Source organism: Oncorhynchus keta, chromosome 11 (assembly GCF_023373465.1).
Source record: "Oncorhynchus keta strain PuntledgeMale-10-30-2019 chromosome 11, Oket_V2, whole genome shotgun sequence".
Lineage (NCBI taxonomy): Eukaryota > Metazoa > Chordata > Actinopteri > Salmoniformes > Salmonidae > Oncorhynchus > Oncorhynchus keta.
In genome coordinates this window covers 15,132,328-15,159,910 of record NC_068431.1, presented here as the reverse complement: position 1 = coordinate 15,159,910, position 27,583 = coordinate 15,132,328, and the positions used below count along the sequence as shown (strand labels likewise).

At 46.2% G+C, this 27,583-nt stretch overlaps 2 protein-coding genes and 1 long non-coding RNA gene across 44 annotated transcripts in view; 2 read left to right on the top strand and 1 right to left on the bottom strand.

Annotated features, from left to right (window-relative positions):
• The window catches only part of LOC118389812 (dihydropyrimidinase-related protein 3), a 68,335-nt gene extending 62,392 nt beyond the window's left edge, over window positions 1-5,943 (top strand). Inside the window, exons 13-17 of one of the 38 annotated variants that reach the window (XR_008147326.1) lie at window positions 242-416; window positions 1,971-2,043; window positions 3,333-3,600; window positions 4,003-4,069; window positions 4,204-5,943. Coding sequence is in view for 26 of the 38 variants with exons in the window: in XM_052529542.1 (XP_052385502.1) it covers window positions 242-416; window positions 2,044-2,099 (231 nt within the window). In the remaining 12 variants the exon portion in view is untranslated. The other 37 variants (XR_008147325.1, XR_008147323.1, XR_008147335.1 and 34 more) reach the window with 37 other exon arrangements.
• A 4,772-nt stretch (window positions 5,944-10,715) lies between these two features.
• Window positions 10,716-14,642, top strand: LOC127933088 (uncharacterized). 5 transcript variants are annotated; one of them, XR_008147319.1, is made up of 7 exons: window positions 10,716-11,399; window positions 11,561-11,586; window positions 11,764-11,789; window positions 12,143-12,194; window positions 12,505-12,712; window positions 12,893-12,944; window positions 13,088-14,642. It is a non-coding gene; the product is annotated as an uncharacterized LOC127933088 (long non-coding RNA). The 5 variants fall into 5 exon arrangements; XR_008147318.1 differs by lacking the exons at window positions 11,561-11,586; window positions 11,764-11,789; window positions 12,143-12,194 and having other exon boundaries at window positions 10,716-11,295; window positions 11,348-11,451; XR_008147320.1 differs by lacking the exons at window positions 11,561-11,586; window positions 11,764-11,789; window positions 12,143-12,194 and having other exon boundaries at window positions 10,716-11,451; window positions 12,583-12,712.
• The window catches only part of LOC118390642 (serine/threonine-protein kinase 32A-like), a 124,794-nt gene continuing 111,737 nt past the window's right edge, over window positions 14,527-27,583 (bottom strand). Inside the window, exons 12-13 of the mRNA XM_052529491.1 lie at window positions 22,329-22,393; window positions 14,527-16,067 (exon numbers count right to left, since the gene is read on the bottom strand). Coding sequence (XP_052385451.1) covers window positions 15,950-16,067; window positions 22,329-22,393 — 183 coding nt within the window. The 3' untranslated portion in view covers window positions 14,527-15,949. The remainder of the gene's footprint in view (window positions 16,068-22,328; window positions 22,394-27,583) is intronic.

Here is a 27,583-nt window from a genome sequence, read left to right as displayed (position 1 = left end):
GGACAGCATGTCCAATAAGAACGGAGTCTGTCAGTAAATCTGGAAGTGCTTTCCTTAGGAAGTGCTTTCCTACAAACACCCCCATGAATCTAATTCTAAACAAGCATTGTCATAGAGAACTGTTATAAAGTTACCAACATAAACGATCATCTCTCTCTCTTTCTCTTTTCTTTCTTTCTCCATATTTCTCCTTCTCTCTCCCTCTCTCTCCCTTTATCACCCCTGTCTCCCTCTCTCTCAGTTGGCAGTCCTGCGGGCAGTGCCCAGGGGCATGTATGACGGTCCTGTGTCTGACTTCTCGCCCATGTCTCGTGGCGGTACCCCCTCAGCGTCTGCCCGTACCTCCCCCACCAAGCAGCCTGTGAGGAACCTGCACCACTCTGGCTTTAGTTTAGCAGGTAAACCTGCACAGCGTGGTGAGCTTCAGCTACCTTTTAATTTACCCATCCGCTTTCCCATCCCTGGCTGTCATAGGAAGTGCCAGGAACCTGACACACACACACACACACACACACACACACACACACACACACACACACACACACACACACACACACACACACACACACACACACACACACACACACACACACACACACACACACACACACACACACACACACACACACACACTCAACAGTCAGCAATGACATTTTACAATGCACTTCACACATGATATAGTATGTTTCCAAGGACTTTGCCATTCGTCTGTGTTAGTTACAATAACCTTCAGGTGTAATTTGACATTTTACCATAATCATATTTTAAGCCTTAATTTCATAATTTGTTTGTGGTAACTAATGCTCACAGCACAATACTGTTGTCCCTCAGCCGTCCTGGTACTTCCAGACAGTGCTCTTTATGTTTCACAAGTCTTTTAGTTATTTCTTAACTTTTTGTCACAACATTGATTTGATTGATTTCAGCTTCACACCGTTTTATCTTGGTTCTCTCTCTCTCTCTCTCTCTCTCTCTCTCTCTCTCTCTCTCTCTCTCTCTCTCATAATATCTTTATGCATCTTAAGTCAATATATGTTCTAAGATTTCAGTCCAGACATCTTGCATCTCACTTTCTTAGCCGTTGCCTGCCTAATGAAGCTATGTCTACTGAGTAGGTTGAATGAGGCTCATGATCATTGATTTAGCTAAAGTTACATTATTCACATAACCAATAGCAGAGACTAGTTGAGTATTGAGTGACACATGGTGATTGTATACATCTGCAACCTCATACCACTAGGTACAACCTTTCAGGGAGGAACCAAGTAAACAGTGGTTTTTACTGGAACAATTGATGTGTGATGTACTGATGCAGGAGGTGGAGGGTGACCTGCATTGGAAACGTTTCCCCCATTGCTGTAGTCTAGTGGGGGTTAGTTCATCTATTGACATCCCTTCCAGAGAGCCAGAGAGTCTGCTTTGTTTCCCAAGCCTGTGTGTCTATAATACAGACCTGGCCTATTCTCTCCCTCTGGCTTCCAATATAATCCCACTGTTAGGCTACTAGCTACACATTCTGAGAACAGAAATCCATCTCATCCACTTCCAGTGCACGACAGAACACACACATACACCTACTTGCAAACAAACCTACAGGGTTGATATACTTTTTGATATATTTCTCTGTCTTCAGATGTGAAGTAACCTTGGCTGTGTTTTGTCATAGAGAGACGGTGAATTCTACAGTATAAAACACTAGACCCTGGCCTGGAGTGGGTTTAAGATTTAGGACAGTAGACATAAATCTCTCCTTGTCCAATATGTCAATTTAATCCAGGGCAAATCCTAATACCATTGGCTTTTATTCTAGAGGTGTCCAACGAGGGCCCCCCACCACAGAGGATATCCTCATCCTGATGCTTAAAGAGACAGTACTCTAATCCTGTTTGTCTGTTAGGTCCCCCCACCACAGAGGATATCCTCATCCTGATGCTTAAAGAGACAGTACTCTAATCCTGTTTGTCTGTTAGGTCCCCCCACCACAGAGGATATCCTCATCCTGGTGCTTAAAGAGACAGTACTCTAATCCTGTTTGTCTGTTAGGTCCCCCCACCACAGAGGATATCCTCATCCTGGTGCTTAAAGAGACAGTACTCTAATCCTGTTTGTCTGTTAGGTCCCCCCACCACAGAGGATATCCTGGTGCTTAAAGAGACAGTACTCTAATCCTGTTTGTCTGTTAGGTCCCCCTACCACAGAGGATATCCTGGTGCTTAAAGAGACAGTACTCTAATCCTGTTTGTCTGTTAGGTCCCCCACCACAGAGGATATCCTGGTGCTTAAAGAGACAGTACTCTAATCCTGTTTGTCTGTTAGGTTCCCCCACCACAGAGGATATCCTCATCCTGTGCTTAAAGAGACAGTACTCTAATCCTGTTTGTCTGTTAGGTCCCCCACCACAGAGGATATCCTGATGCTTAAAGAGACAGTACTCTAATCCTGTTTGTCTGTTAGGTCCCCCACCACAGAGCATATCCTCATCCTGGTGCTTAAAGAGACAGTACTCTAATCCTGTTTGTCTGTTAGGTCCCCCACCACAGAGGATATCCTGGTGATGCTTAAAGAGACAGTACTATAATCCTGTTTGTCTGTTAGGTCCCCCCACCACAGAAGATATCCTGATGCTTAAAGAGACAGTACTCTAATCCTGTTTGTCTGTTAGGTCCCCCCACCACAGAGGATATCCTGATGCTTAAAGAGACAGTACTCTAATCCTGTTTGTCTGTTAGGTCCCCCCACCACAGAGGATATCCTGGTGCTTAAAGAGACAGTACTCTAATCCTGTTTGTCTGTTAGGTCCCCCCACCACAGAGGATATCCTGATGCTTAAAGAGACAGTACTCTAATCCTGTTTGTCTGTTAGGTTCCCCCACCACAGAGGATATCCTGGTGCTTAAAGAGACAGTACTCTAATCCTGTTTGTCTGTTAGGTCCCCCCACCACAGAGGATATCCTGATGCTTAAAGAGACAGTACTCTAATCCTGTTTGTCTGTTAGGTCCCCCCACCACAGAGGATATCCTGATGCTTAAAGAGACAGTACTCTAATCCTGTTTGTCTGTTAGGTCCCCCCACCACAGAGGATATCCTGATGCTTAAAGAGACAGTACTATAATCCTGTTTGTCTGTTAGGTCCCCCCACCACAGAGGATATCCTGATGCTTAAAGAGACAGTACTCTAATCCTGTTTGTCTGTTAGGTCCCCCCACCACAGAGGATATCCTGATGCTTAAAGAGACAGTACTCTAATCCTGTTTGTCTGTTAGGTCCCCCCACCACAGAGGATATCCTGGTGCTTAAAGAGACAGTACTCTAATCCTGTTTGTCTGTTAGGTCCCCCCACCACAGAGGATATCCTGGTGCTTAAAGAGACAGTACTCTAATCCTGTTTGTCTGTTAGGTCCCCCCACCACAGAGGATATCCTGGTGCTTAAAGAGACAGTACTCTAATCCTGTTTGTCTGTTAGGTCCCCCTACCACAGAGGATATCCTGGTGCTTAAAGAGACAGTACTCTAATCCTGTTTGTCTGTTAGGTCCCCCCACCACAGAGGATATCCTGGTGCTTAAAGAGACAGTACTCTAATCCTGTTTGTCTGTTAGGTTCCCCCACCACAGAGGATATCCTGATGCTTAAAGAGACAGTACTCTAATCCTGTTTGTCTGTTAGGTCCCCCCACCACAGAGGATATCCTGATGCTTAAAGAGACAGTACTCTAATCCTGTTTGTCTGTTAGGTCCCCCCACCACAGAGGATATCCTGATGCTTAAAGAGACAGTACTCTAATCCTGTTTGTCTGTTAGGTCCCCCCACCACAGAGGATATTCTGATGCTTAAAGAGACAGTACTCTAATCCTGTTTGTCTGTTAGGTCCCCCCACCACAGAGGATGCCCTGATGCTTAAAGAGACAGTACTCTAATCCTGTTTGTCTGTTAGGTCCCCCCACCACAGAGGATGTCCTGATGCTTAAAGAGACAGTACTATAATCCTGTTTGTCTGTTAGGTCCCCCCACCACAGAGGATGTCCTGGTGCTTAAAGAGACAGTACTATAATCCTGTTTGTCTGTTAGGTCCCCCCACCACAGAGGATGTCCTGATGCTTAAAGAGACAGTACTCTAATCCTGTTTGTCTGTTAGGTCCCCCCACCACAGAGGATATCCTGATGCTTAAAGAGACAGTACTATAATCCTGTTTGTCTGTTAGGTCCCCCCACCACAGAGGATATCCTGATGCTTAAAGAGACAGTACTATAATCCTGTTTGTCTGTTAGGTCCCCCCACCACAGAGGATGTCCCCATCCGGCCAGCCGGACGCCGCATCGTAGTTCCTCCTGGTGGTCGCTCCAACATCACATCCCTCAGCTAAGAGGTTTAACCAGGAGAGATACCAGTCAAAAGATGACAACAGCCATTGGGAGACGACGGAGACATGATTAGTTAAAACAAGTTAAGTTGAGTAAAACACTGAATCCTCATGCCTTACCAGCCACAATGCTACCTGCTTAAGTTCTAAAAGCTCAGTACTACTCCTCCTAGGCAATTGCAGGTCAGTCACTAGAACAAAATATGAATTTAAAGTACATTTGTTTACCAAAAGATTGGGTTTGTATGCTCTGGAATAACAGGAGTATGTTCATAACCAGAATATAGGTGATCAATTTGTATTACTGTCCCTCATTGTCTACGTTAGTAATTGTGTCAACTGTGTATTGACATTTTAGGCAATGCTCTGAATCCATAATATAGTTAAATAAACCTCATGATACCAATTTCCACAGTGTTCTGATGCTTGTTACCTAGGAAAAGTAATATGGCCTTTTTCTTCCATCACGTTTGGCTTTCACCCTTTTTGAGTACTAGTCTGCTGATTTAGTTCCCTAGCAATGTAATGATAACATGCAGTAACGTCCATAACTGATAGGTGGCATTGTGAGTACGTATGATTGATGTAACGTAGCTTTGTGAATGATGTTGCTCGCTGCCTCCCTGGGTTGTTGAACCAGGAGTGATATTCATTAGAGATTGTCTTGTTTCTTATTTTTCTTGAAGATAAACATGCAACAGCATTGTCATGTTTAATTTCCCCCCTGCGCTCCGCTCCACTCCATCCTGGCTGTAGATTATATTGTGAGAAACCGTCCTTTGCATTTGCTTCAAGCTTAATGCCTGTTCCTATTCATACCTTTTAGCAAGTCATCTGGATGGTTAAGAAACATGTAACCCTTGCACAAGAAGTAAAACCAAGCTTAACTTCCATGGCCTGGGTCGTGAAATTGTAATTATGAGCTTTGTGAACAATAATACATAAAAAAAATGTTTATGATAAAAGTAACAAACCTTTAAAATCACAGTAATTTACCTCTGGCTTTATTTCTATTTTCCTGACAATGTGGCTCTCGTTTTGAAGCAACAGACCATCATTCCTTGCATTCAACAACATAACATTGAAAGATAATGTTGTGCTGGTTTAAATCGCAACACTCCGAGAGAGTCCCCACAATGCTGTACACTTTAGCTGACTGACAGCCCTTGGTTTGGTAACTAACTAACACCAAGGGGAGGACAGACCGGCGTAACCCTGGGTCACTCTCTTTCAGAGTCATTTTCTATGCTTCTGGTCTGTCTACCTGTCCCAGACAAGGCAGGGGATTGTATGTTTTTAGAATGAGGCTAGGAGGAGGAGGATATGGAGAGCTTTATTTTTGCTCTCCCAATCAGCTGAGGAAGAGGTCGTGAGGAGGTCGTTGTTTTTTATTGAGTGATGATGTGTAATTTCAAGCAATCCAAGTGGTGATTATATTTATGTTAGTTTGAATTGATCTTTTTTATAGTTTTTATGTCTTTTTTTTACTGTTGTATCAACCCAGAGAAGGCAGGTCAAAACAACATTGAGGTGTGATGTGGTGGTATGAACTGTTCCTGAATAAACATGAGTTGCAACTGACTGGTTGTCTCTGTTTGATTTCTCAATATACAGTATAGTAGATGTCAAATATACCTTTTAATGTACTCTGAACATGACCGGTCCAGGAGGAATCACATTCTTGCCAGAGCACCTTGTTAAGAACATCTCTCATAGAAATGTGATGTATAGATATGACAGTTAGTGGTCCTTACCATTTATTAGATAGATTAGAATTGCTGTTATATTACATCCTCCATCTGCATCATTTTAGCTTGATACCGCTATGGGAATTTCCCATTTTCAGACCCATTGTTAAGCCTGGCAGTATCCTCGTCACCTCTCTGTTATAATTATGTTTTATAGCCAGTTAAAGTCTCATGACATCATTATGACAGGCTGAGAAGATTTCTGCTATTAAAACACCATCTCAGTCTGGAGTGGGAGATGGAGTCCAAACAGAGCCAGTTCACAATAAGAACTTATATTAACCCTCCCAAGATAATGTAGCTGTCAGTGACCAATTATTTTATATGCCCATTTACAACAGATGAGCTTATACAGTATGGGGGGAAAGAGATCCTTTGAGGAGAAATCCCATTAAGATGACTGTTATTCTTATTGTAGGTGATCCTCCAGCTTGACTTCAACTAGGCCCTATGACGAGCATACACTGAGCGTACAAAACATTAGGAACACCTGCTCTTTCCATGACATAGACTGACCAGGTGAATCCAGGTGAAAACTATGATCCCTTATTGATGTCACTTGTTAAATCCACTTCAATCAGTGTATATGAAGAGGAGGTTAAATAAGGATTTGTTAGCCTTGAGACATGAATTGTATACAGTTGAAGTCGGAAGTTTACATACACTTAGGTTGGAGTCATTAAAACTTGTTTTTCGACCACTCCACAAATTTCTTGGTAACAAACTATAGTTTTGGCATGTCGGTTAGGACATCTACTTTGTGCATGACACAAGTCATTTTTCCAACAATTGTTTACAGACAGATTATTTCACTTATAATTCACTGTATAACAATTCCAGTGGGTCAGAAGTTTACATGCACTAAGTTGACTGTGCCTTTAAACAGCTTGGAAAACTCCAGAAAATGATGTCATGGCTTTAGAAGCTTCTGATAGGCTAATTGACATAATTTGAGTCAATTGGAGGTGTACCTGTGGATGTATTTCAAGGCCTACCTTCAAACTCAATGTCTCTTTGCTTGACATCATGGGAAAATCAAAAGAAATAAGCCAAAAAAATTGTAGACCTCCACAAGTCTGGTTTATCCTTGGGAGAAATTTCCAAATGCCTGAAGGTACCACGTTCATCTGTACAAACAATAGTGCGCAAGTATAAACACCATGGGACCACGCAGCCATCATACCGCTCAGGAAGGTGACGTGTTCTGTCTCCAAGAGATGAACATACTTTGGTGCGAAAAGTGCAAATCATTCCCAGAACAACAGGAAAGGAGGAAACGGGTACTAAAGTATCTATATCCACAGTAAAACGAGTCCTATATTGACATAACCTGAAAGGCCGCTCAGCAAGGACGAAGCCACTAGAACTGTTTGGCCATAATGACTATTGTTATGTTTGGAAGAAAAAGGGGGAGGCTTGCAAGCCGAAGAACACCATCCCAACCATGAAGCACGGGGGTGGCAGCATCATGTTGTGGGGGTGCTTTGCTGCAGGAGGGACTGGTGCACTTGACAAAATAGATGGCATCATGAGGAGGAAAATTATGTGGATATATTGAAGCAACATCTCAAGACATCAGTCAGTAAGTTAAAGCTTGTTCACAAATGGGTCTTCCAAATGGACAATGACCCCAAGCATACTTCCAAAGTTGTGGCAAAATGGCTTAAGGACAAAGTCAATGTATTGGTGTGGCATCACAAAGCCCTGACCTCAATCCCATAGAAAATGTGTGGGCAGAACTGAAAAACCGTGTGCGAGCAAACCTGATTCATTTACACAAGTTCTGTCAGGAGGAATGGGCCAAAAATCACCCAACTTATTGTGGGAAGCTTGTGGAAGGCTACCTGAAAAGTTTGACCCAAGTTAAACAATTTAAAGGCAATGCTACTAAATACTAATTGAGTGTGTAAACTTCTGACCCACTGGGAATGTGATGAAAGAAATAAAATCTGAAAGAAATAATTCTTTCTGCTATTATTCTGACATTTCACATTCTTAAATTAGAGTGGTGCTCCTAACTGACCTAAGACAGGGAATTTTTACTAGGAATAAATGTCAGGAACTGTGAAAATGGAGTTTAAATGTATTTGGCTAAGGTGTATGTAAACTTACAACTTCAACTGTATGTGTGCCATTCAGAGGGTGAATGGGCAAGACAAAATATTTAAGTGGGCTCCCGAGTGGCACAGCGGTCTAAGGCACTGCATCTCAGTGCAAGAGGTGTCTCTACAGTCCCTGGTTTGATTCCAGGCTGTATCACACCCAGCTGTAATTGGGAGTTCCATAGGTCGGTGCACAATTGGCCTAGTAGTGTCGTTTGGGCAGGGTAGGCTGTCATTGTAAATAAGAATTTGTTCTTAACTGACTTGCCTAGTTAAATAACGGTTCCATAAAAAAGTGACTATGTTATTAGGTGCCAGGTGCACTGGTTTGAATGTGTCAAGAACGGCAATGGGTTTTTCACGCTCAACAGTTTCTTCTGTGTGTCAGGAACGGTCCACCATCCAAAGGAAATCTAGCCAACTTGTCATTGAAGCATTGAAGTCAACATGGGCCAGTATCTGTGTGGTGCGCTTTTGAGACCTTGTAAAGTACATGGCCCAATCAACTGAGGCTGTTCTGAGGGCAAAAAGGGGTGCAGATCAATAATAGTACGACGTTCCAAATGTTTTGTATACTCAGTGTATCTCATTCAAGGTAACACCCAGATTACCCTGTGAATGTTGGAAAGTGATGGATCAGTTGAGAGCTCAGAGCCCACCATGGAAGAGTGATGGATCAGTTCAGAGCTCAGAGCCCACCATGGAAGAGTGATGGATCAGTTCAGAGCTCAGAGCCCACCATGGAGGACTGATGGATCAGTTCAGAGCTCAGAGCCCACCATGGAGGAGTGATGGATCAGTTCAGAGCTCAGAGCCCACCATGGAGGAGTGATGGATCAGTTCAGAGCTCAGAGCCCACCATGGAAGAGTGATGGATCAGTTCAGAGCTCAGAGCTCACCATGGAAGAGTGATGGATCAGTTCAGAGCTCTGAGCCCACCATGGAGGAGTGATGGATCAGTTCAGAGCTCAGAGCCCACCATGGAGGAGTGATGGATCAGTTCAGAGCTCACCATGGAAGAGTGATGGATCAGTTCAGAGCTCTGAGCCCACCATGGAGGAGTGATGGGTGTTTGTCTTTAAGGGGATCTGGGGAGAAGTTGGCCACAGTCGGAGTTGCAGTGAATGGGAAAACCACATGAAGCATGTAACTGCTGTATTAACAGGTAATGTCTCCTCCTTCATCTGCTGAGGAACACAATTGAAGGTGGGAGAGAGAGAGGTCACATAATGATATCTGGGTTCGCGACTCGAGGACTATAGCTTTGACTTCATATCTGCCAAGATCAACAACTGATACTACAGCTTTTAGTATCAGGGCCGAGGTAGAACCAAAACCCGTCTAGATTACAATACCTGTTTGTCCTTCAGTATAGGAGAGTTAATAATCAGATACAGGCAGCACGACTTTGGCTGTAGTGCACAATGACCTAAGCAGCTCTGAACATAACCTCTGTTTTTTAAGGGGTGTAGGAGCTCAGAAATAATGAGAGGTGCATAGCAGTATGATAAACTCAGCACAGGCTACATAAAAGCCTGAAAGTGCCCTAAGACAAAACCTCAGCGCATGCACAGCTTTGAAGCATACAGTGCTATTCACTAAGGAAACAGTGGCTAAAATGGTTCCCCCCCAAATTACTTGTTGAGCTCACCATTCTTTGCACAGATGTAGGATCTTAATTTGAGTCAGTTTGCTACAACGGGAAATTTGAATTATTATGTGGATTATAATTCATGGACATTTTTGTAGGGTTTGATTCTTCGTAAGGGAAAATCAAGTCTGAAATGTCAAAGTGGAAATTACAAACTTCAGATGCCTTTTTAAACATGAAATACACTACAAGTTTTACATTTCCTGCATTGCGGAAAGTTCTCCTGCAACATGGTAATCAAATTAAGATCTTATATCTGTAACAACAAATACTGGAGCCAAATCTGGAGGAGGAAGTGCACCCAAGCCCTCTCATAAAAACACATCAGACAAACAAATCAAGCCTAAACTGTGCTTCCTGTTTCCACGGGACTACACTTGATTGTATGGGTAGTCTGGGGGGTGCTATACTTAGCCTATTCTCTTTGGTGCCATTCTCCAGTGTGTCTCTGTCCCACCCAGTGCTGTGTATGGGTCTGATTTATCACTGTTTTCATCAGTTTGTCCTTTTGGCTCATAAGGTCCTTAATGTGTTAGAGCCCTGTCACTCATCCAGATAGCTAGCTGTAAAGGCTACTGAGGGATTTACACACAACATAAGAGTGTTCTAGAGAGACAGAGAGCACACAGCGCTCTCTCTCTCTAGATCATTTTATTGTGGGTGTTCTGTGGTTCCCCTGTGCCAATTCAGGCATAAAGGGCAAAACCAATACTTTAAAAAACAGTACATTCTCAGTAGTGCTTACCTCAGTTCCAACATATCAGTGACACATCATTAACACGGACTCATCCATCCCTACGCATGGCACAAATACTACCATTGTACACACAATGAGTCGTGACCACATTTTCTTATCCTCATCTTTATTTGAAATAGATTACTGGATTAGCATAGACATAAATAAATTAAAGGTGAAAGGATTTTTGTAAACACCATATTTCATTTCACGTCTTTGACATCTGAGTACAACCAAATCCTGTTTTCTCAGTCTACTGTTGGCAGGGAATAAATAAACTGCCGTTGATGCCAAGGTAAAATGTCGTTAAGTAGACTACTCACAAACACCAGGTGGCAGTGTTTCATTGTAGTATATAATAGAAAATTGATCACACACCAAGCATAGAGATGGAACCAATCATAAATGCATTTGTTTATCTACCTGCCATCATTAATTATAGCTTTTAACCCTCAACTACAGGTCTAGTGTTTAACCCTCAACTACAGGTCTAGTGTTTAACCCTCAACTACAGGTCTAGTGTTTAACCCTCAACTACAGGTCTAGTGTTTAACCCTCAATGACAGGTCTAGTGTTTAACCCTCAATGACAGGTCTAGTGTTTAACCCTCAATGACAGGTCTAGTGTTTAACCCTCAACTACAGGTCTAGTGTTTAACCCTCAATGACAGGTCTAGTGTTTAACCCTCAATGACAGGTCTAGTGTTTAACCCTCAACTACAGGTCTAGTGTTTAACCCTCAATGACAGGTCTAGTGTTTAACCCTCAATGACAGGTCTAGTGTTTAACCCTCAACTACAGGTCTAGTGTTTAACCCTCAACTACAGGTCTAGTGTTTAACCCTCAACTACAGGTCTAGTGTTTAACCCTCAACTACAGGTCTAGTGTTTAACCCTCAACTGGTCTACAGGTCTAGTGTTTAACCCTCAACTACAGGTCTAGTGTTTAACCCTCAACTACAGGTCTAGTGTTTAACCCTCAATGACAGGTCTAGTGTTTAACACTCAACTACAGGTCTAGTGTTTAACCCTCAACTACAGGTCTAGGTGTTTTAACCTCAACTACAGGTCTAGTGTTTAACCCTCAACTACAGGTCTAGTGTTTAACCCTCAACTACAGGTCTAGTGTTTAACCCTCAACTACAGGTCTAGTGTTTAACCCTCAGGTCTAGTGTTTAACCCTCAATGACAGGTCTAGTGTTTAACCCTCAGGTCTAGTGTTTAACCCTCAACTACAGGTCTAGTGTTTAACCCTCAACTACAGGTCTAGTGTTTAACCCTCAACTACAGTGTCTAGTTTTAACCCTCAACTACAGGTCTAGTGTTTAACCCTCAACTACAGGTCTAGTGTTTAACCCTCAACTACAGGTCTAGTGTTTAACCCTCAACTACAGGTCTAGTGTTTAACCCTCAACTACAGGTCTAGTGTTTAACCCTCAACTACAGGTCTAGTGTTTAACCCTCAACTCTAGTGTTTAACCCTCAACTACAGGTCTAGTGTTTAACCCTCAACTGACAGGTCTAGTGTTTAACCCTCAACTACAGGTCTAGTGTTTAACCCTCAATGACAGGTCTAGTGTTTAACCCTCAACTACAGGTCTAGTGTTTAACCCTCAACTACAGGTCTAGTGTTTAACCCTCAACTACAGGTCTAGTGTTTAACCCTCAACTACAGGTCTAGTGTTTAACCCTCAACTTCTAGTGTTTAACCCAGGTCTAGTGTTTAACCCTCAAGTGTTTAACCCTCACAGGTCTAGTGTTTAACCCTCAACTACAGGTCTAGTGTTTAACCCTCAACTACAGGTCTAGTGTTTAACCCTCAACTACAGGTCTAGTGTTTAACCCTCAACTACAGGTCTAGTGTTTAACCCTCAACTACAGGTCTAGTGTTTAACCCTCAACTACAGGTCTGGTGTTTAACCCTCAACTACAGGTCTAGTGTTTAACCCTCAACTACAGGTCTAGTGTTTAACCCTCAACTACAGGTCTAGTGTTTAACCCTCAATGACAGGTCTAGTGTTTAACCCTCAACTACAGGTCTAGTGTTTAACCCTCAACTACAGGTCTAGTGTTTAACCCTCAATGACAGGTCTAGTGTTTAACCCTCAACTACAGGTCTAGTGTTTAACCCTCAACTACAGGTCTAGGTCTAGTGTTTAACCCTCAACTACAGGTCTAGTGTTTAACCCTCAACTCCAGGTCTACCCTCAACTACAGGTCTAGTGTTTAACCCTCAACTACAGGTCTAGTGTTTAACCCTCAACTACAGGTCTAGTGTTTAACCCTCAACTACAGGTCTAGTGTTTAACCCTCAATGACAGGTCTAGTGTTTAACCCTCAACTACAGGTCTAGTGTTTAACCCTCAACTACAGGTCTAGTGTTTAACCCTCAACTACAGGTCTAGTGTTTAACCCTCAACTACAGGTCTAACCCTCAAGTCTAGTGTTTAACCCTCAACTACAGGTCTAGTGTTTAACCCTCAACTACAGGTCTAGTGTTTAACCCTCAACGACAGGTCTAGTGTTTAACCCTCAACTACAGGTCTAGTGTTTAACCCTCAACTACAGGTCTAGTGTTTAACCCTCAATGACAGGTCTAGTGTTTAACCCTCAACTACAGGTCTAGTGTTTAACCCTCAACTACAGGTCTAGTGTTTAACCCTCAACTACAGGTCTAGTGTTTAACCCTCAACTACAGGTCTAGTGTTTAACCCTCAACTACAGGTCTAGTGTTTAACCCTCAACTACAGGTCTAGTGTTTAACCCTCAACTACAGGTCTAGTGTTTAACCCTCAATGACAGGTCTAGTGTTTAACCCTCAACTACAGGTCTAGTGTTTAACCCTCAACTACAGGTCTAGTGTTTAACCCTCAACTACAGGTCTAGTGTTTAACCCTCAATGACAGGTCTAGTGTTTAACCCTCAACTACATACAGGTCTAGTGTTTAACCCTCAACTACAGGTCTAGTGTTTAACCCTCAACTACAGGTCTAGTGTTTAACCCTCAATGACAGGTCTAGTGTTTAACCCTCAACTACATACAGGTCTAGTGTTTAACCCTCAACTACAGGTCTAGTGTTTAACCCTCAATGACAGGTCTAGTGTAGTTGAGGGTTAATAACCCTCTGAGCTATTTCTCTGGCAAACTCATCACCTCGTTTTCACAGGTTATGTACACAACTCTCTTTCTCCCTCCCTCTCTCTTCCTCTTTCTCTCAACACCTCCTCTCTCTCCTTTCTCCTTTCTCTTTTCTCCACTCTCTCTCCCCCATATCTCTCTCTCAATCTCCCCTCCTTTTCTCTCTCATCCTCTCTCTATGTGCTCCAGGAGATGATGATTCCCACTCAGTCAGTAGTGTGATTGGTATGCTCTTGACTTCCCCTCTAGGAAGAGCCAGACAGCTCTACAACTACAGGATTCATACCCACCATGACAACTATACTCCATATAGAGATTCATACCCACCATAACCACTATACTCCATATAGAGGTACAGACCCACCATAACCACTATACTCCATATAGAGGTACAGACCCATCATAACCACTATACTCCATATAGAGATTCATACCCACCATAACCACTATACTCCATATAGAGATCCCATACCCACCATAACCACTATACTCCATATAGAGATCCCATACCCACCATAACCACTATACTCCATATAGAGATCCCATACCCACCATAACCACTATACTCCATATAGAGGGGCACAGCTCCAGGTAATAGGATTGGGAAGTGCTGTGGTATGACCCAAGGCAGTCTGCACAGGAGGAGATGAATGCAACTTTTTTTTCCCCCTTTTACAATGATGTTTTTCAGTCTTTTTAAACAATGCCTCCAACTGTTGCTAAATCCACACAAGGCCACATTTCTTATCTGGCTATTTATTCAAACAAAAACAAACAAACAAGCAGTTAGTTAGTTAACCCCTAAAGCACTTTATTACTGTGCTACTTTTCAATAGCAAAAAAAAACACTGGTGAACTTTTCCTTTTGAATTCCCAGATGTTACCTAACTGCTCATTTTGTGTATTTAATAAAATAATAAGGTCGGGGTCCCAAGGAAAAGTATTACATTAAGGCACAACTTTTATAATCGCTGCTTGACCACATTTACAGGTAATAGTCCACACAGTGACAACAAATGAAAAACCAAATAGAGTACTCATTTTACAACTCTGCTTTCATTGGGCCCTTGAATGACATACATTTATCAAAACCTACAATAATTAGAATATCTGTACCGATAATGGTTGTTATAACGGTGCCAATAGGAGATCTAATAACCTGGGACAGGGAAAGCCTTGGATAATATGTCATTGTATTGCAGAAAGGGTCAAAAGACTGGCAAAGCTATTTTTCAAGCACATATTGAACAACAGGATGGTGACTTCAATTAGACTACATATATGATTATCATTGTCTGCATGGGGAAACCAATCAGGTGTCATATACAGTAGGAGCTATACGGCACCCCTATATTAAACAGAAGAGAATTCAGACACTACACTTTGACCTCTACGATTAATGGAGAAGCGTGTGCAAAGCAGGAACAGACAATAAATATCTATTTATCTATAAATATTTATATCCCAAATGTCCATGTCAAGTACCTGTCATCTTGGTTTGCTTGAGAGGCACAAGTGATGCCTAACGTCATCACAGAGACTCAAGTAAACTCTGTCTCTGCTGAAGTCAGTGGTTCCCTTTGTATTCCAAGAGGAATCTGTGGTTGGTGTCTTGAAAACAAAGGCAGTATATCTCATCTCTAATTATTATTCATTTTTTGTGAGGCAACTTACACCCCCTTTCTCTGTTTTCATGTACTGCAGACATAGTATCCTATTTGTCAACATCAGGCTTCATTTTCTTCCTGGACTGAGCCTAGCCTCAGCTTAGCAGGCATGGTGGCTGTATCCTGTCTGTCTCTGCTTCTTGCTGGGCTGGCAGGCAAATCATTTTCTGGGCCTGGCTGACTTGGTGGAGGGAGGGGAGCTCCAGGGGATCATGGTGCATCAGGCCAAGTCAGACCAAGTCAGGGTAGGGCAGAGTGTAAGAAGGGGTGACCACTGAGAGGCCACATCCCTGGGCTAGGAAAAGAAGAACGAGCCAGGGTCTGTCTGTCTGCTCTAGGTCAGGTGCCACTCACTCTGTAAAGTAGTAGTTTATGTGACCTCCAGCAGTCTGGGTATAGTGGCTGGCTGTTGGGGAATGTGTCAAGGTTAAAGGTCAATCTGAGTGCCTACACCGGCCGGCGGCAGAGGGAGAGTGGGAGATTGGGTGCTGATCTACAAGCTGGGGCCAGCTACACGTAGCGACTTCGGGCTAAAGCCGTAGTCCACTATCCTGATATGTAGGCTGCCGGGTCCACGTTGTTGTTCTGTCCGTCTTCAATAGCCTTGTTCTTCTCTGTCGTGGTGAGGCCTGTTGCTTCTGTTCCCACTACAGTCTTCTTTGACCTATCAGGTGAAACCCACAAAAGCTAGATGTTTTGCTATCTGGTATTGATATGTAAATTAAAAAGGGTTTTCATCAAATTCTATCATGTTACATACATTCAAGGAGTTACTCAGCAGTAGGGGACACATACAGGATTCATTATCGCAATCGTTGCTGTAAATATGTCATGTTGACTGTGGCCAATACTTTGCCTTCAGCCATTTAATTTAGGCCTAACTGCTCTGCCGATTTTATTAGAAGGATGTAACAGTTCTTTGGCAACCCACATTGAAACTCATAAGTAGAGGACATCAAATCTGCACGATTTTTAAAAATAAATTGGGGGCGACAGCAGGTGCAACATTTTGGTGTTAATGTAGGCCACCAGGTTTAAGAACACACATATATCTATGTAGGACATATCATGATTGTTCTCAGTAGACTATATATCTATGGAGGACATATCATGATTGTTCTCAGTAGACTATATATCTATGTAGGACATATCATGATTGTTCTCAGTAGACTATATATCTATGGAGGACATATCATGATTGTTCTCAGTAGACTATATATCTATGGAGGACATATCACGATTGTTCTCAGTAGACTATATATCTATGTAGGACATATCATGATTGTTCTCAGTAGACTCTATATCTATGTAGGACATATCATGATTGTTCTCAGTAGACTATATATCTATGTAGGACATATCATGATTGTTCTCAGTAGACTATATATCTATGGAGGACATATCACGATTGTTCTCAGTAGACTATATATCTATGTAGGACATATCATGATTGTTCTCAGTAGACTCTATATCTATGTAGGACATATCATGATTGTTCTCAGTAGACTCTATATCTATGTAGGACATATCATGATTGTTCTCAGTAGACTATATATCTCTGTAGGACATATCATGATTGTTCTCAGTAGACTATATATCTATGGAGGACATATCATGATTGTTCTTAGTAGACTATACATCTCTGTAGGACATATCATGATTGTTCTCAGTAGACTATATCTCTGTAGGACATATCATGATTGTTCTCAGTAGACTCTATATCTCTGTAGGACATATCATGATTGTTCTCAGTAGACTCTATATCTCTGTAGGACATATCATGATTGTTCTCAGTAGACTCTATATCTCTGTAGGACATATCATGATTGTTCTCAGTAGACTCTATATCTCTGTAGGACATATCATGATTGTTCTCAGTAGACTCTATATCTCTGTAGGACATATCATGATTGTTCTCAGTAGACTCTATATCTCTGTAGGACATATCATGATTGTTCTCAGTAGACTATATATCTCTGTAGGACATATCATGATTGTTCTCAGTAGACTATATATCTCTGTAGGACATATCATGATTGTTCTCAGTAGACTCTATATCTCTGTTGGACATACACCACCGTTCAAAAGTTTGGGGTCACTTAGAAATGTCCTAGTTTTCGAAAGAAAATCACGTTTTTTTGTCCATTAAAATAACATCAAATTGATCAGAAATACAGTGTAGACATTGTTAATGTTGTAAATGACTATTGTAGCTGGAAATGGCTGATTTTTAATGGGATATCTACATAGGCATACAGAGGCCCATTATCAGCAGCTATCACTCCTGTTTTGAACATCAAGAGTTGCAAGAGTTGCAAAGAAAAAGCCATATCTCAGATTGGCCAATAAAAATAAAAATATTAAGATTGGCAAAAGAATACAGACACTGGACAGAGGAACTCTGCCGAGAAGACCAGCATCCCGGAGTCATCTCTTCACTGTTGATGTTGAGACTGGAGTTTTGAGGGTATTACTTAATGAAGCTGCCAGTTGAGGACTTGTGAGGCATTTGTTTTTCAAACTAAACACTCTAATGTTCTTGTCCTCTTGCTCAGTTGTGCACCGGGGCCTCCCACTCCTCTTTCTATTCTGGTTAGAGCCAGTTTGCGCTGTTCTGTGAAGGGAGTAGTACATAGCGTTGTACAAGATCTTTAGTTTCTCACATGGAAGAGCCTTCATTTCTCAGAACAAGAATAGACTGACGAGTTTCAAAAGAAAGTTATTTGTTTCTGGACATTTTGAGCCTGTAATTGAAACCACAAATGCTGATGCTCCAGATACTCAACTAGTTTAAAGGCGGACAGTTTTATTGCTTCTTTAATCAGGACAACAGTTTTCAGCTGTGATAACATAATTGCAAAAGGGTTTGTAATGATCAATTAGCCTTTTAAAAGTATAAACTTGGATTAGCTGACACAACGTGCCATTGGAAAACAAGAGTGATAGCTGCTGATAATGGACCTCTGTATGCCTATGTAGATATTCCATTAAAAATATGCTGTTTCCAGCTACAATAGTAATTTACAACATTAACAATGTCTACACTGTATTTCTGGTCAATTTGATGTTATTTTAATGGAAGATGACTCATCGGCTGACAACATGGTAACGACTGGACTAGAAACGACTACGAGTAATGAGAGCACAGCACAAGAGAACACCACAGCAACTGTCACAAGTTCTGCTGCAACAGTGGGCCACAAACAGATGCAGGTATGTGTCTGTGGTTGGAGGAAAGTTACATCACACCATGGGTTGAGGATCCACCAGGGGAAGAAGGGGTGTTTGGGTAAAGAGAGACAGAGAACTCGCATTGATTACCTTCTGCAAAAGCGATCAAATCAGTCGAATGAAGCACAGCAACTGGACACAAACCATAGTTTGCAGTGCATCAGTACCACTGTCATGGAGGACGTAAACTCAAGCACCGAAGTAGCAACTGAGGTGGAACCAACAACAGGAGTGGAACTCACCCAGCCTCCCAGACCTGCAGTCGAGAGGAGACTACCAGGGCACAGACCGTATGTGAAGTGGCCTGGCGCCAGTGACAAGAAGTTGTGGGAAACAGTGAATACTGATCTTACCTTGACCCTCGAGAAACTCCGAGGCACAGTGGAGAAGAAGTTGGAGAGGATGGGGGACATCATCTATGAGTACGGGACAGAAAGATTTGGAGTGGAAGAGGCAAAAGGGAGAAAGGTTCCAACCCCACCAGTTTCCAGGAGGCAACAAGAAATCAAGCGCCTCGTTCAAGAAAGGCGGCAGCTTAAGAAACAGTGGAAGAAGGCCTCGGAAGTGGAAAAGGAGGGCATAGCGGCACTTCAGGCTGCCATCAAAACCCGTTTGGCATCCCTCCGTAGAGCAGAGAACCTACGGAAACGCAGAAGGAAGAAAGAACAAACTAGAACTCGATTCTATAAAGATCCCTTCAAGTTCCTTAAAAGTCTCTTCACAAAGGAAAAAAGTGGAGCTCTAAAAACAACAAAGAAAGACCTAGAGGAGCACCTGAGAACAACAAACTTTGACTCAAAGCGACATGAACATCTGGCCATCCCATCAGATATCCCACCCATTGAACATGGAAAGAGGTGGAAAACACAGTTTGACGGGCAAGAACAGCATCAGCCCCGGGGCCAAATGGAGTCCCGTACAAAGTGTATAAGAACACACCAGACGTCCTGAGGTTCCTCTGGAGGCTTATGAGAACAGCTTGGCAGAAGAAGATAATAACCAAAGTGTGGCGTAGGGCAGGCGGGGTCCTGATCCCTAAGGAGAAGGATGCAGTGAACATCAGCCAATTCCGCTTCCACTTCTTTAGGGTCATTGCCCAGAGGATGGCCGAGTACCTGCAAAGGAATGCGTACGTCAATAGATCTGTACAGAAGGCAGGAATATCAGGGTTCTCTGGCTGCTTGGAACATTCCAGCATGATCTGGCACCAGATCCAAATGGCCAAGGTGGAGAAAAGGGACCTCCATGTAGTCTTCCTCGACCTCGCCAATGCATTTGGCTCTGTGCCCCATGAACTCCTGTGGTCTGACTTCAGATTTTTCCACATACAGGACACCATCACAAAACTGGTGAAGTCGTACTTCCAGGATCTGCAGTTCTGCTTCACCACCTCAGAGTTCACCACCTCATGGCAGTGCCTGAATGTAGGTATAATGGCAGGATGTACCATTTCTCCGTTGGCATTCACAATGGCAATGGAGGTTATCATCAGATCCTCAAAATGGGTTGCTGGTGGACAGCGAGTCGACTCTTGTTTCCGCCTCCCTCCACTCAGAGCCTACATGGACGACATTACAACATTGACCACCACTGTCCCATGCACCAGGAGACTGCTCAGAAAACTCGAGGAGAACATCAGCTGGGCCCGTATGAAGATTAAACCATCCAAGTCACGCAGCATCTCGATTGTGAAGGGAGTACTCTCTGACCTGAAATTCTTCATCGTAGATGACCAAATCCCAACAGTGTCTGAGCAGCCGGTAAAAAGCCTTGGAAGGTGGTATGATGCAAGCCTGAAGGACAAAGACCAGGTGCAACAGCTGCGCAAATACATCAGTAGTAGCCTACAGTCCATCGACAACACCCAGCTACCTGGAAAGTTAAAGGCCTGGTGTCTGCAGTTTGGTCTCCTATCCCGGGTGTTGTGGCCCTTAGCACAGTATGAGGTTCCAATCTCAACAGTGGAGAAGATGGAAAGAGGAGTCACAGGCTACTTAAAGAAGTGGCTTGGAGTTCCACGATGCCTTACCACCATAGGCTTCTATGGAGATGGTGTCCTCAAGCTGCCCCTCACCAGTCTAACAGAGGAATTCAAGTGTGCAAAAACCAGGCTCCAGATGACACTGAATGAATCTCGAGACCCAGTGGTGAGCAACAACGCGCCGACATTGGCAACTGGGCGCAAATGGAGGCCAGGAAAAGCAGTCCAGGAGGCAACAGCAGCCCTTGTGTGTCATGTTCAGCAAGGGAGAGGAGGCCTTGGGCTAACGAGCCGTGCTGCTTGGAGTAAGGCCACTGCACCAGAGCGGCGGAAGATGGTAGTGCAGGAAGTACGCCATCAGGAGGAGGCTGCAAGGTGGGCCAAGGCAGTCTCTCTTGCCAAACTGGGACAGTGGACTCGATGGGACAGTGTGGAGAAGAGGAAGATCAGCTGGAAGGATCTGTGGGCCATGGAAGCGAGGCGGTTGAGCTTTTCCATCAGAGCAACATATGACGTCCTTCCAACACCAGTTAATCTTCACCAATGGTATGGTGAAGATCCGGACTGTGCCCTCTGTTCCATGCCAGCCAACCTCAGGCACATTCTCACAGGGTGTAAAACAAGCCTCACCCAAGGACGCTACACTTGGCGTCACAACCAAGTCCTTAAAAACCTTGCGTCCGCCCTGGAGGACAAGCGAGCTGCCACCAGCTCCCTACCACCCACAGCAGCATCACACTCCTTACGGACAAACTTTGTCCGCGAAGGGGCTAAACCACTGAAGAGCGGCTCTACACCATTAGAGCGAGACCAGCTGCGCTTGGCCCGCGACTGGAACATGCTAGCTGACATTGGCCGGCAACTTGTGTTTCCTCCGGAGATCGCAACCACCACCCTAAGACCTGACATGGTGCTCTGGTCCCGTTCACTCAACAAGGTCTTCATCATTGAGCTCACAGTACCCTGGGAAAACTCAGTAGATGAGGCTTATGAGCGAAAACATCTGAAGCTATGCTGATCTAGCTGCCGAAGCACGGCATCATGGCTGGAACACAGAAGTCCGACCAGTGGAGGTGGGCAGCAGAGGTTTTGTGGCAACATCTACAACCAGACTGCTTAGAGTACCTGGGAATTAAGGGCCAGAGCCAGCGTTCGGCAATCAAAGCTGTATCAGAGGCGGCAGAAGGCAGCAGTCAGTGGCTCTGGATGAAGAGGAAAGACCCCAGCTGGGCCCCGAAGTGAGAGGGCCAGGAGGTATGCGGTCAACAATGCTTGACTCAGGGAGGAGGACGCCACTGCCATGCATAGTCCCATGGGATGTTGGCTATCAACAACAAGGCAACTCCTATGACTAATTGGGAATGGGAAGCAAGCGTAGGATTGATCAGCCTGTCGCTGGCCGCCTTTGGGGAGGGTGTATAGTGTGAAAGGCCGAAACACCCTAGGAACCAAAGGTACACTACTGACGATGCGCTCCCCAAATTTCACCACGCTCACTGTTCATTAACTCTTGGAAGTGCTTGCACAAAGGATAGTAACATCTCATCCTGTGTTCTTGGAATCTGTGCTTTTCATTCAAAAACTAGGACATTTCTAAGTGACCCCAAACTTTTTAACGGTAGAGTACATAGTGAGTGTTCTCAGTAGACTATACAGTGTATATCTCTGTTAGGACATACAATAAGTTCTCTCATTAGAAACTGAGTGTCCGACCTTTCTCTGTTGAAGATGAGGAAGTCCCTCTCCACATTGTCCAGGCGCTGTTGGAGCTGACCATTCTGGGAAATTAAAAGGTTTACAGGTTTAAGAACACACACACACAGACACGCACGCACGCACGTACACACAGACACACACACACACACACACACACACACACACACACACACACACACACACACACACACACACACACACACACACGCACGCACGCACGCACGCACGCACGCACGCACGCACGCACGCACACACACACACACAGACAGAATATTTTTTAAGACAGTAAAGATTATCCTATGACCCAGATAATGGTTGTTGATACTTGGGACAAGAAGGGGGAGATCAAGCACTGTAGAAAGATTAATGAAGTTTTGCTCATTTTAAAGGACAGCCAGTATCTCTCTCAGAGGCCCACTTGCCCTTCACTGAAACAGTGTCACACATTTAGTGATGTTAATCACGTGAGAACAACAACATCTCCGTGACAACCTATCCTGGCAGCCTTGCCGGTGTTATGACAGTTTCTCGCCCTCTCTGGGCACTGGGTTGGTGTTAGGCAGACTGCTTGGGCCAGATTGGACCTTAGACGACTCCCACCGTAAGTTTCTTGACCCCCTGTACAGGCCTGGCAATCAGCCTGGAGAGCTAGTACAGGTGCTTTCACAGTGGGGCGCCAGTCCCTGGCAATCAGCCTGGAGAGCTAGTACAGGTGCTTTCACAGTGGGGCGCCAGTCCCTGGCAATCAGCCTGGAGAGCTAGTACAGGTGCTTTCACAGTGGGGCGCCAGTCCCTGGCAATCAGCCTGGAGAGCTAGTACAGGTGCTTTCACAGTGGGGCGCCAGTCCCTGGCAGACAGCCTGGAGAGCTAGTACAGGTGCTTTCACAGTGGGGCGCCAGTCCCTGGCAGACAGCCTGGAGAGCTAGTACAGGTGCTTTCACAGTGGGGCGCCAGTCCCTGGCAATCAGCCTGGAGAGCTAGTACAGGTGCCTGGAGAGCTTCACAGTGGGGCGCCAGTCCCTGGCAATCAGCCTGGAGAGCTAGTACAGGTGCTTTCACAGTGGGGCGCCAGTCCCTGGCAATCAGCCTGGGGGCGCCAGAGCTGGAGTACAGGTGCTTTCACAGTGGGGCGCCAGTCCCTGGCAGACAGCCTGGAGAGCTAGTACAGGTGCTTTCACAGTGGGGCGCCAGTCCCTGGCAATCAGCCTGGAGAGCTAGTACAGGTGCTTTCACAGTGGGGCGCCAGTCCCTGGCAGACAGCCTGGAGAGCTAGTACAGGTGCTTTCACAGTGGGGCGCCAGTCCCTGGCAATCAGCCTGGAGCTAGCTGCTTTCAGTGGGGCGCCACCCTGGCAGGTGCTTTCACAGTGGGGCCTCAGTCCCTGGCAATCAGCCTGGAGAGCTAGTACAGGTGCTTTCACAGTGGGGCCTCAGTCCCTGGCAATCAGCCTGGAGAGCCTGGAGAGCTAGTACAGGTGCTTTCACAGTGGGGCGCCAGTCCCTGGCAATCAGCCTGGAGAGCTAGTACAGGTGCTTTCACAGTGGGGCCCCTGGCAATCAGCCTGGAGAGCTAGTACAGGTGCTTTCACAGTGGGGCGCCAGTCCCTGGCAGACAGCCTGGAGAGCTAGTACAGTCCCTGGGCGCAGACAGCCTGGAGAGCTAGTACAGGTGCTTTCACAGTGGGCGCCAGTCCCTGGCAGACAGCCTGGAGAGCTAGTACAGGTGCTTTCACAGTGGGGCGCCAGTCCCTGGCAGACAGCCTGGGGCGCCAGAGCTGGAGTACAGGTGCTTTCACAGTGGGCGCCAGTCCCTGGCAATCAGCCTGGAGAGCTAGTACAGGTGCTTTCACAGTGGGGCGCCAGTCCCTGGCAGACAGCCTGGAGAGCTAGTACAGGTGCTTTCACGCCAGTCCCTGGCAGACAGCCTGCTAGTACAGTCCCAGTGGGCGCCAGTCCCTGGCAGACAGCCTGGAGAGCTAGTACAGGTGCTTTCACAGTGGGGCGCCAGTCCCTGGCAGACAGCCTGGAGAGCTAGTACAGGTGCTTTCACAGTGGGGCGCCCTGGCAGTCCCTGGCAGACAGCCTGGAGAGCTGGAGAGCTAGTACAGGTGCTTTCACAGTGGGGCGCCAGTCCCTGGCAGACAGCCTGGAGAGCTAGTACAGGTGCTTTCACAGTGGGGCGCCAGTCCCTGGCAGACAGCCTGGAGAGCTAGTACAGGTGCTTTCACAGTGGGGCGCCAGTCCCTGGCAGACAGCCTGGAGAGCTAGTACAGGTGCTTTCACAGTGGGGCGCCAGTCCCTGGCAGACAGCCTGGAGAGCTAGTACAGGTGCTTTCACAGTGGGGCGCCAGTCCCTGGCAGACAGCCTGGAGAGCTAGTACAGGTGCTTTCACAGTGGGGCGCCAGCGCCAGTCCCTGGGGCAGACAGCCTGGAGAGCTAGTACAGGTGCTTTCACAGTGGGGCGCCAGTCCCTGGCAGACAGCCTGGAGAGCTAGTACAGGTGCTTTCACAGTGGGGCGCCAGTCCCTGGCAGACAGCCTGGAGAGCTAGTACAGGTGCTTTCACAGTGGGGCGCCAGTCCCTGGCAGACAGCCTGGAGAGCTAGTACAGGTGCTTTCACAGTGGGGCGCCAGTCCCTGGCAGACAGCCTGGAGAGCTAGTACAGGTGCTTTCACAGTGGGGCGCCAGTCCAGTCCCTGGAGCTAGTACAGGTGCCACAGTGGGGCGCCAGTCCCTGGCAGACAGCCTGGAGAGCTAGTACAGGTGCTTTCACAGTGGGGCGCCAGTGGGGGTGCTTTCACAGTGGGGCGCCAGTCCCTGGCAATCAGCCTGGAGAGCCAGTCCCACAGTGGGGCAGACAGCCTGGAGAGCTAGTACAGGTGCTTTCACAGTGGGGCGCCAGTCCCTGGCAGACAGCCTGGAGAGCTAGTACAGGTGCTTTCACAGTGGGGCGCCAGTCCCTGGCAGACAGCCTGGAGAGCTAGTACAGGTGCTTTCACAGTGGGGCGCCAGTCCCTGGCAGACAGCCTGGAGAGCTAGTACAGGTGCTTTCACAGTGGGGCGCCAGTCCCTGGCAGACAGCCTGGAGAGCTAGTACAGGTGCTTTCACAGTGGGGCGCCAGTCCCTGGCAGACAGCCTGGAGAGCTAGTACAGGTGCTTTCACAGTGGGGCGCCTGGAGTCCCTGGCAGACAGCCTGGAGAGCTAGTACAGGTGCTTTCACAGTGGGGCGCCAGTCCCTGGCAGACAGCCTGGAGAGCTAGTACAGGTGCTTTCACAGTGGGGCGCCAGTCCCTGCCTGCAGACAGCCTGGCAGAGCCTGGAGAGCTAGTACAGGTGCTTTCACAGTGGGGCGCCAGTCCCTGGCAGACAGCCTGGAGAGCTAGTACAGGTGCTTTCACAGTGGGGCGCCAGTCCCTGGCAGACAGCCTGGAGAGCTAGTACAGGTGCTTTCACAGTGGGGCGCCAGTCCCTGGCAGACAGCCTGGAGAGCTAGTACAGGTGCTTTCACAGTGGGGCGCCAGTCCCTGGCAGACAGCCTGGAGAGCTAGTACAGGTGCTTTCACAGTGGGGCGCCAGTCCCTGGCAGACAGCCTGGAGAGCTAGTACAGGTGCTTTCACAGTGGGGCGCCAGTCCCTGGCAGACAGCCTGGAGAGCTAGTACAGGTGCTTTCACAGTGGGGCGCCAGTCCCTGGCAGACAGCCTGGAGAGCTAGTACAGGTGCTTTCACAGTGGGGCGCCAGTCCCAGACAGGCAGACAGCCTGGAGAGCTAGTACAGGTGCTTTCACAGTGGGGCGCCAGTCCCTGGCAGACAGCCTGGAGAGCTAGTACAGGTGCTTTCACAGTGGGGGGCGCCAGTCCCTGGCAGACAGCCTGGAGAGCTAGTACAGGTGCTTTCACAGTGGGGCGCCAGTCCCTGGCAGACAGCCTGGAGAGCTAGTACAGGTGCTTTCACAGTGGGGCGCCAGTCCCTGGCAGACAGCCTGGAGAGCTGGAGAGCTAGTACAGGTGCTTTCACAGTGGGGCGCCAGTCCCTGGCAGACAGCCTGGAGAGCTAGTACAGGTGCTTTCACAGTGGGTGCGCCAGTCCCTGGCAGACAGCCTGGAGAGCTAGTACAGGTGCTTTCACAGTGGGGCGCCAGTCCCTGGCAGACAGCCTGGAGAGCTAGTACAGGTGCTTTCACAGTGGGGCGCCAGTCCCTGGCAGACAGCCTGGAGAGCTAGTACAGGTGCTTTCACAGTGGGGCGCCAGTCCCTGGCAGACAGCCTGGAGAGCTAGTACAGGTGCTTTCACAGTGGGGCGCCAGTCCCTGGCAGACAGCCTGGAGAGCTAGTACAGGTGCTTTCACAGTGGGGCGCCAGTCCCTGGCAGACAGCCTGGAGAGCTAGTACAGGTGCTTTCACAGTGGGGCGCCAGTCCCTGGCAGACAGCCTGGAGAGCTAGTACAGGTGCTTTCACAGTGGGGCGCCAGTCCCTGGCAGACAGCCAACAAGAGAAGTGGAGCACGGAGAGAGAGAGAGAGAGAGAGAGAGAGAGAGAGAGAGAGAGAGAGAGAGAGAGAGAGAGAGAGAGAGAGAGAGAGAGAGAGAGAGAGAGAGAGAGAGAGAGAGAGAGAGAGAGAGAGAGAGAGAGAGAGAGATGGGGGTGACATTCACACAGAAGCCTTATTTATACATTGTGCCCACATTGTCAGGAATATGTTTACACATGGTATCAAAATGTGTCTCTTATCTGCCCACTGTGTCTGCATTGTGACCACATTTCCCTGTCACTCCCTGTAAGTAATTTATTTGACAGCTATTCTGTCAAAATAATTCAGATTTATTTTAAGACCGATATTGATGCTATAAGTCAATGGTGCCACGTGTCAATGATTTTAGAAGGCAGGACAATGACGATTTAAATGGTTTCACTGTCCAGATCCGTTTACATTTGTAAGATATCCAGACACAATGAGTGCCTGACTACCTACGAAGGTGGTCAGGAAGATCTGAGGAAATCAGAACACAATGTGTCTTTTAATCATCTACTCCTTTCTGGAAATGTGGGCACAATAAGAATGTGGACAAGATCAGGACAAAGGATGCATCTTAGAACCAGGTATAGAGAGAGACACAGAGTGAGATGGACAGACAGAGAGAGGGAAGAGAGACAGAGGGAGATGGATAGAGAGAGAGGGAAGAGAGACAGAGGGAGATGGATAGAGAGAGAGGGAAGAGAGACAGAGGGAGATGGATAGAGAGAGATAG